The 9298-nt window shown below is 41.2% G+C and overlaps 1 protein-coding gene across 4 annotated transcripts in view; it reads left to right on the top strand.

Annotated features, from left to right (window-relative positions):
* The window catches only part of sema3b (sema domain, immunoglobulin domain (Ig), short basic domain, secreted, (semaphorin) 3B), a 53503-nt gene extending 49597 nt beyond the window's left edge, over positions 1-3906 (top strand). For all 4 annotated transcript variants that reach the window (XM_083555354.1, XM_083555352.1, XM_083555355.1 and 1 more), the window contains one exon: positions 204-3906. In XM_083555354.1, the coding sequence (XP_083411480.1) occupies positions 204-680 (477 nt within the window). In that variant the 3' untranslated portion in view covers positions 681-3906. The remainder of the gene's footprint in view (positions 1-203) is intronic.
* Positions 3907-9298: the final 5392 nt, after the last annotated feature.

Raw genomic sequence — 9298 nt, forward strand, 5'->3', positions numbered from 1 at the left:
AAAAAGTATGTAGTAGATTATATGTGAAAAGGGCAAACAGTAGGTGGAAATTCACAAAAACAGAAAGATAGTAAGTAGTTATAGTAAACAGAAAGATTGATAGGGTAGGGGAGAATATGTGAAAAGCCATGTCAGTGTCTAAGAAATGATGAATGTGTTGTTTTTTCACTGAAACAAAGCTATTATTCCATGTCTGTTCTCAGGTCCGTCTTGATGATCGCGTGCTTCAGACAAATCGCGGCTTGTTGCTGCGGCGAGTGTTGCGTAGGGATGCAGGTGTTTACCAGTGTCACGCGATGGAGCATGGATTCACTCAAACGCTGCTCAGCATCACCCTGGAGGTTGTCCCCACTGCAGGCCCTGCCCATAGCCAAGGACAAAGCCCTGGCCAGAGCCAAACACAGTCCACCAATCAAAAGATGTGGTATAGAGACTTCATGCAGTTGGTTGATCACCCCAACCTGAGAACCGTTGACCAGATCTGTGAGCAGGTTTGGTCACGCAAGCACAGCCAATCAGACAAAGTCATAGGAGACGCAGCCAATGAGTCTCCATCGACCGATCCTCTACACTCCACCCACAAAAAATGGAAGCATCTGAAGGAGGTGAGGAAGGGGAGGAACCGCAGAACACATGACGGAAAGCCTGCACCTCGAGCGCCTCGGAGTGCGGGAGACTAACAAGGGTTGGGGGGGAGAGAGTGACAGAGACAGAGACAGAGAAAGAAAGAGAGATCACTGGAGTTGGACAAAACCACACACCATCGCATTTAGTGACTATTTATCAAACAGCTATAATACAATAGAATAGAAATTTACAACTTTCTTTCCATTCTGTACAATTTACCACATGCCATTGCCTTACTGCACTACTGCTCCATCATACCCCCCACTCAGGGGGCATTTTTTTTATTATCCCTACAATTCCAACTACAATTCTTACTGCTCCTATACACCTTCCAAAATCAGTCTAATGCCCTGTTATATTACTTTCTGCCCCTACACAGTACTGCTTTCAAAAGTATCCTCACAATTACAAGCTACAAACACCTGATATTTTACATCCTTTTGTCAATTTACTATTAATAGTTTAAGAAGGCACGCAATATGAACACATTTTATTTTGAATATATATGAAGAATGCAAAGGGTGTGCTCCGTAAATACTTCCACTGCTCTCCCTGCACACTCTATACACTTCTTCATACCCTCAAGACTATCCGTACACACTCATCTTATCTCCAACACTCCATTCATACCTGTACTCACTCTGCTGCCTACAAACAGCCCCCTCATATCATCACTGCAATCCCAGTCCACTCAACAATGACGTCAACTCCATGAATGTATACACTTGGTGAACGCAACAATTTACCCGAGCACAAACTCCATACAAACACACTGAAACAAACACATGCACACACTCATAAAATGATGCAATAATTATTCGCTTGGGCTTCCTTCCGAACACAAAGGCCCATCTGAAAAAGTACAGACAAGGATGATGTCATTGTAAACGAATTTTTCATCGTGGCAATGATTGAGACTCCAAGTGGAGGAATAATCAAAACCACAGAGCAAGCATTACATACGCTCAATAACTACACAAACTGTACCGCAGTGCAATTGCATGCGTTCCTAGAACATGCTCTGCTTCCAAAAAAAAAAAAAAGCAAACCATGTATATTTAACATCTTTGTGTGTTTGTGCTTTGTGCTGTTTGTGTTCAGTAGAATAGATTTTTCTCTATGTCCTCTAATACTCTCTGTACAACCAAAACCACTATTCAGCTGAGCACCACTAAGCTGTCTGTTACCACAGAAACCTTTAAAGCTGCTCTCTGGTGTTTTATCCTCGGCAGAAAACGTGGAAAAAGGAACTCAAAACTGTGAACATGCACGCAAAATGTCATCAAGAGCTCATTTTTTGAACGAGATCTTTTGAGAAGTGAGGGCTGCTCGCTGGTGCCACCTGTTGTACAGAAACACTCTGAGCTGCTTCAACGGAGGTTTTTGCTTTCACTTTATCCAAAGCACATTTTGTGTGAGATCAAATAGTGGTAAGATGGAGGGTCCCCTATGTGCACTATGCCTGTATGATGTGTGTTTGTTTGCTTTACGATGACATTATCAGGCACACTATCAAGCACAGCATCAAAGCAGGGGTGCATTATGGGAAACTCAGACGAAAGAAGGTGTAGGAAAAGAAAATACTTTATGATTGGAGGAGGGTGTTTTGCTTTCAGCTAATCTGTCGACTATTCACAAAACATAATGATGTGTGTGTGTGTGTGTGTGTGTGTGTGTGTGTGTGTGTGTGTGTGTGTGTGTGTGTGTGTGTGTGTGTGTGTGTGTGCGTGTGTGTTTTATAGCTCCCACAGTCACATTAACTCTATATTGGTCATAGCATGTTATTTTACAGTTCATTTATTATAAAGCTGCTTATTATCTTGATATCAGAGTTACCTATCAGCCCTTTCTGCTGATATAGTGGTCTTTTGTGTTAGACAATAAATAACAGATGGTACTTCATTCCTACCCAAGACTTAAGTCAGCCAGTTACAGTGTGTTATTATAAAAAATGCTGACGTGTTACAATTCTCATAACTACTGCAGAGAAGCAGCATCACAGAAAGGAGAATTGTGAGCTTGATGACCTATGGCCCAGAGGTGGAGGGGCTTGGATTTGTATTTTCATTAAAGTGTTACAGAGAATGCTTTGTCATGGGATGTCCCTGACAACAACATTTCTATTTAAAAAATGTAAAGCAGTTTTATGTTTCATGTTTTTTCTTTAGCTACTTATGGCATTTTTTTCACCATCATCATTTCCCAGGATGGATCCTGGTCCAGGCTTTATATGAGTCTGAATAAAAATAATTATTTGTCACACTAGAAAGGTGAACAAGTGGTTTTGGTTTTCACCACCAGATGGCAGCTTGGTGCCATAGAAGAAACATGTTGAGTTGAGCTAAAGAAATTTGTGTAAAGTGAGGCGCTCTCTGCATATTCGTCCTTTTTCCTAAAGTAAATGTCGCACAATTTTCTAGTCAATAACACGGTGCAATACGATGGAACACAAATCAAGCATACTCATACAGTACAGTCTAGGTTTTTCTACAGTGTTGGGTTTAAGGGGGCACTGTTTGAACCATATGGTGGTGAAAATTTTAATAAAAATTAAAACAGCCTCTCAAATAAGGGCATTTTCAGAAATCAGGGTATACATTTTACTTTTTTTTGTTGCTATGATGGTTTCAGCAATGACGGCGATATATTGTAAATTTGCTATCTATTTTTTCTTTTGAAAGGTGCATGAGTGGTGAATGGTGTACATTTAAATATTTAATAGCAAAGCTTTAAAAGTAATGGTCTAATTATAAAGCAGAACACATGCAACAAAGAAAAGTACAATTATTTTCTAATTTGAATTTCTTGCAAATGTTCTCCACCCCGCATCTAAACTGGATTTTCTCTCTGCAATCAGTTCCACCAGCCATTATCGGTTTCTTTACATATACGGAAAGCTTGTATATGAGTGAATAGTTTTGTTCTATTTATAATGTTTGCTGATGTAAAGAACAGTTATGCTTGCTTCTGTTCATTTGCATGACTTTAAAAAGAAAAAGATGTGTAGTTGAGTGTTTTGCCAATACAGAAAGTGCATTGGCACATGTAATGTCCTTATGACATATTTAAGACATAATAAGCTAATATGTAGTGGTGAATTGTGCTAAGACTGACATTTGTAATATATCTATTCTTCCGAAAACTGGAGAAAAGAAAGTGTGTATATTTTGAGGTACATGTTCTTTTCCTTTTTGTAAACCATAAACCATATTTAAGGACTTGATCTGAAACTCTCCCATGTGTGAAATGACATGTCTTCTCTTTTAACAAGGTTTTTTTTTTTTTTTTTTTTTTAAAGAAAAAGAAAGAAAATGAACCAAATGACCCAGACCAGCTCACTGAATTTCCATGCCTTGAACTCTTCTCAAATTCTGAGAGACAGAGTGTCTCTGTGTGTCTGTGTCTCTGTGTGTGGATGTGTGTCTGAGGATTGTGTGTGTGTACTGTTTATGTGCTTCTACATGCATGTGTGTGACATTAAAATGCGTATGTGTGTGTGTTTGTGTGTCTACTGTTAGATGTGTAACTGTAAACTATTGATGAAAAGTGGGACTTCATTTTCTAAGAGGTCAAAGGTTGAAGGCCAAAGTTGATGTGGAACACTGTAGTGACGTTTCCTATTTCTATGTGGTTTGTTGCGTCAGACTGTATTTGATTAACACAAAGAAATAAACAGTTGCTCCGATATACATCAGCCATATTGATTCCCAATGTCATGATAATGATTTATATTCATTCATAACTATATTATGGGGGAAAAAACATAATCTATAGAGTTTTTCCAGCTTATTTCTGCTTCAAAGATCACAGATCCTCATCTTGTGCAAGGAGTAGACTTGAGACCACCATTTTTTGCATTTTCTCTTAGCTAGATGATAAATAATCACTTAGAGGACATTTGAAACATTTTATTCGGAAAGGTTTGTGCTCATGCTGCTTCTTGTTTTAAACCATGATTTGCACTTTAGATGCGTTTAACACCGATCGTGTAAAGGTTAAAAGAGTCTCCAAACTCTCATGGGTGATATTGTGCATGCACTGACTATAAAGTCTTGCTTTGAGTAGCAATAAAAAAAAAAACAGAACAGAAAGGCCCGTGATTCTTATTGCTGTAATTTTAAAATAAAATTAAACATCATGTCATGTCATGTCATTTTCTCCCGCTTATCCGTAATTCGGGTCGCGGGGGCAGCAGTCTAAGCAGGCCCCCGCCTTCGACTGCTGCCCAATCCTCACAGCACCGTCCCTTTCGGTCCCTCCTGCAGGTCGTGAGCCCACGGGAAGGCGGCCCCACGTCACTCCGACGTCACGGACCTTGATATTTCCCTCGTTAGGGACCCCCGGAGGATAGAGGGTTAAGGGCCTTGCTCAAGGGCCCAAGAGTGGCAGCCTGGCGATACCGGGGCTTGAACCCCAGACCTTCCGATCGGCAACCCAGCGACTTAACCGCTGGAGCCACCACTCCCCCCAAAATAAAATTAAATAATACTTATATGAACCCACTAGAGGGCAGTGCTTAACAAACCCAGCCATTATGGTTGCACAAGCCGGTGCACTTTTTGTGTGGGTCCCAAGCTCAGATAAATGGGGAGGGTTGTGTTATGAAGGGCATCCAGCGTAAAACATCTGCCAAATCAAAAGGGGATGAGGATCACAAATCAGGAATTCATACCGAATCGGTCGAGCCCTAGGTGACCAACAACCCGGAAATTGGGCTACTTTTGGCCAAAGATAGAGAAGAAGAGGAGAAAGACATCAACAGAGACAGCAGGAAAAGGAGAAGTGGAGGAGAGTGGAGGTTAGGCTGGACACTTTAAATGTAGGTACTATGACTGGTAAAGGGAGAGAGGTAGCTGATATGATGAAGAGGAGAAAGGTAGATATGTTGTGTGTTCAGGAGATCAAGTGGAAAGGGAATAAGACCAAGAACATTGGAGGTGGGTTTCAGCTGTTCTTTCATAGTGTGGATGAAGAGAGAAATGGTGTAGGGGTGATTCTGAAGGAAGAGTACAGTAAGAGTGTAGAGGAGGTGAAGAGAGTTTCTGATGGGGTTCTAAACCTGAAGCTGGAAGTTGAAGGGGTGATAATAAATGTCATCAGTGCCTATGCTCCACAAGTGGGTTGTGAGATGGAGGAGAAGGAAACATTCTGGAGTCAGTTAGATGAAGTGGTAGAAGGTACCTAGGAAAGAACGATTGGTGTGAGGAGGAGGTGATGGGTAGGTATGGTCTTAAGAAGAGGAATGTGGAAGGGCAGATGGTGGTAGATTTTGCTAAAAGGATGGAAATGGCAGTGGTAAATACTTATATTAAAAAGATCGAGGATAATAGAGTGACGTATAAGAGTGGAGGAAGGTGCACGCAGGTGGACTATGTTCTATGTAGGGATGCAACCTAAAGGAGATTGGAGACTGTAAGGTGATGGCATGGTACAGTGTAGCTAGACAGCATCGGATGGTGGTCTGTAGGATGGTTTTGGAGGTGTAGAAGAATAGAAATAAAGACAAAGAGACTTTGTGTTGAGGAAGTGCAGGAGAGCATAAGGAGAAAGAGGTTGGAAAAACAGAATTGGGATCAACAGAGTGATGAGAAAAGTAGGCAGGAGTACAAGGAGCAAGTGAAGAGGGATGTGGCAAAAGCCAAGGAAAAGGCATTTGAGGAGCTGTATGTGAAGTTGGACACTAAGGAAGGAGAAAAGTATTTATACCAATTGGCCAAGCAGAGGGACTGAGCTGGAAAGGATGTCCTGTAAGCTAGAGGAATAAAGGATGGAGATGGAAATGTGTTGACTAGTGAGGAGAGTGTGTTGAGAAAATGGAGGGAGTATTTTGAGCAACTGATTAATGGGGAAAATAAAAGTGAGAGATGTTTGGAGGTGATGATGAAGCAGGAAGTGAATAGGATTAGCAATGAGAAAGTAAGAGCAGCAATTAAGTTAATGAAGATTCAAATGAATGAAAAATGGAAATTCCTTTGGACCAGATGACACACAGGTAGAAGAATGGAGATGTTTAGGAGCGATGGCAGTGAAGTTTTTAACAAGATTGTTCAACAAGATTTTTGAATGTGAGGAGATGCCTGAGAAACAAAAAAGGAGTGTGCTGGTACGGATCTTTAAGAACAAGGGAGATGTGCAGACCTGCAGTAACTACAGGGGAGTAAAGTTGATCAGTATGAAGTTATGGGAAAGAGTAGTGGTAGCCCAGGCTAATAGAAGAGGTGACCATCTGTGAGCAGCAGTATGGTTTCATGCCGAGGAAGAACACCACAGACACATTATTCGCTTTGAGAATGTTTATGGAGAAGTATAAAAAAGGTCAGAAGGTGTTGCATTGTGTGTTTGTGGATTAAGAGAAAGCGTATGACAGGGTGCTGAGAGAGGAGTTGTGGTATTGTATGAGGAAGTCAGGTGTGTCAGAGAAGTATGTGAGGGTGGTGCAGGACATGTATGAGGACAGTGGGATAGCAGTGAAGTGTGCAGTAGGAACGATTGGTTCAAGGTGGAGGTTGGACTGCATCAAGGATTGGCTCTGAGCCCTTTCCTGTTTGCAGTGGTGATGGACAGGTTGACAGACAGGAGTCTTCATGGACTTTGATGTTTGCCGGATGATATTGGTACAGAGGTACACACTAGAGAGAAGGGGAATGAAAGTCAGTAGGAGTAAGACAGAGTATGTGTGTGAATGAGAGGGAGGGCAGTGGAGTGGTGCGGTTGCAGGGAGAATAGGTGTTGAAGGTGGATGAGTTTAGATACCTGGGGGTCAACAGTGGAAAGTATTGGAGAGTGTGTTAGAGAAATGAAGAAAAGAGTGCAGGCAGGGTGGAGTGGGTGGAGAAGAGTGACAGGAGTGATTTGTGATAGAAGAGTATCTGCAAAAGTGAAAGGGAAAGTTTATAGGACTGTGGTGAGACCTGCAATGTTGCATCGTGTAGAGACAGTGACATTGAGTAAAAGACAGGAGGTGGAGCTGGAGGTAGCAGAGCAGATGTTGAGGTTTTCATTGGGAGTGATGAGGATGGACAGGATTAGAAATGAGTTTATTAGAGGGACCGTGCATGTAGGACATTTTAGAGAGAAGGTGAGGGAGGCGGGATTGGGATGTTTTGGACATGAGGAAAAGAGAAATGACAAGGAGGAAGTTTATGGATGTGGTCAGGAAAGACATGCAGGTAGTTGGTTTGAAGGACGCAGATGTAGAGGACAGTTTGTCCGTCTTATTTACATTCAGAATGTAAAATTACTGTATGTAACCTGCTAGAAAAGTTTAACAGGCTTCCAGAGAACAGGGTAAACACCACAAAGAAAGAATACTTAAGAACCTAAAATAGGCAGGTAAGAAAATGCAGGAAAACAAATGCACCCTTGTTTAAACACTACTATTAGGTGGTCACATAGAGAGACCATTTCTTTTCATTGAAGTGGCAACAGGCTCCTGCAACAGATGAGTGATGTGGCGCCTCACTGTGCCTCATAAACACACCATACATATTGTATTCATTCATTTATTCATTTTCTCCCGCTTATCCGTAATTCAGGTCGCGGGGGGAAAGCCCCCTGCCTTCGACTGCTGCCCAATCCTCACAGCACCGTCCCTTATGGTCCTTCCTGCAGGTGGTGAGCCCACGGGAAGGCGGCCCCACGTCACTCCGACGTCACGGACCTTGATATTTCCCTCGTAAGGGACCCCCGGAGCATACATACTGTATTTAGAACAATTAAACATGCAAAAAACTTTTTGTATACAAGATACGGTTAATGTTTGTGTTTTTTGATTTTCGATCCAATAAAAACTGCCAAAAATCTCTTTTGTATATAAGTATACGAACAAAAAGTACATTTCACAACAGAAATTGTCTCAAAGCAGCTTTACAAAATGTAATAGTTACGGTGAACGATGTGTATTTATCTCTGATGAGCGGCCATGGCGACTGTGGCAAGGAAAAACTCCCCTTAGATGTTATGAGGAAGAAACCTTGAGAGGAACCAGACTCAAAAGGGGAACCCATCCTCATTTGGGTGACATTAAGAGTGTGATTATAGTCTTTAAACAATACAGAACACTGGAGAGTGAGAACTAACATGAGCACTGGAGTGTAAGATTATGAGTAATGTCCTTTCTACAGTCTTATACAGTCATTTTAGATTATGGAACCACGAGCTACTGAGCAACTCATTAAATAGCTCAACATTTGTGATCATTATAGATCCAACACCACCTTCTCCATGCCAGAGCCTTTAAACACTCAAAGAGGCCCAATGTCCAAACTCCACATTAAGTGGGATCCAAGTGGGATTCAACCAACTAGGTTGCATGTTGTAACACATTGATAAAGCCAAGATAAAAATGGCAGCTAGCACAATTTTTATGATCTTTCCATTAACCCACGGCAATACGAAACAAGGAAAAGCTGAGACTGAGGTTTAGGAGGAGAGATGGTAAAAGCCTGCTTTAGTAGAGAAACAGAGGGCCCTGGCTGTATTGCCTAATCTATCACACACACACACACACACACACACACACACACACACACACACACACACACATACATACATACATACATATACATATATATATATATATATATATATATATATATATATATATATATATATATATATATATATATATATATATATATATATATATATACGGATTTGCCCATCTTAATAA

Source organism: Silurus aristotelis (assembly GCF_946808225.1).
Source record: "Silurus aristotelis genome assembly, chromosome: 11".
Taxonomy (NCBI): Eukaryota; Metazoa; Chordata; class Actinopteri; order Siluriformes; family Siluridae; genus Silurus; species Silurus aristotelis.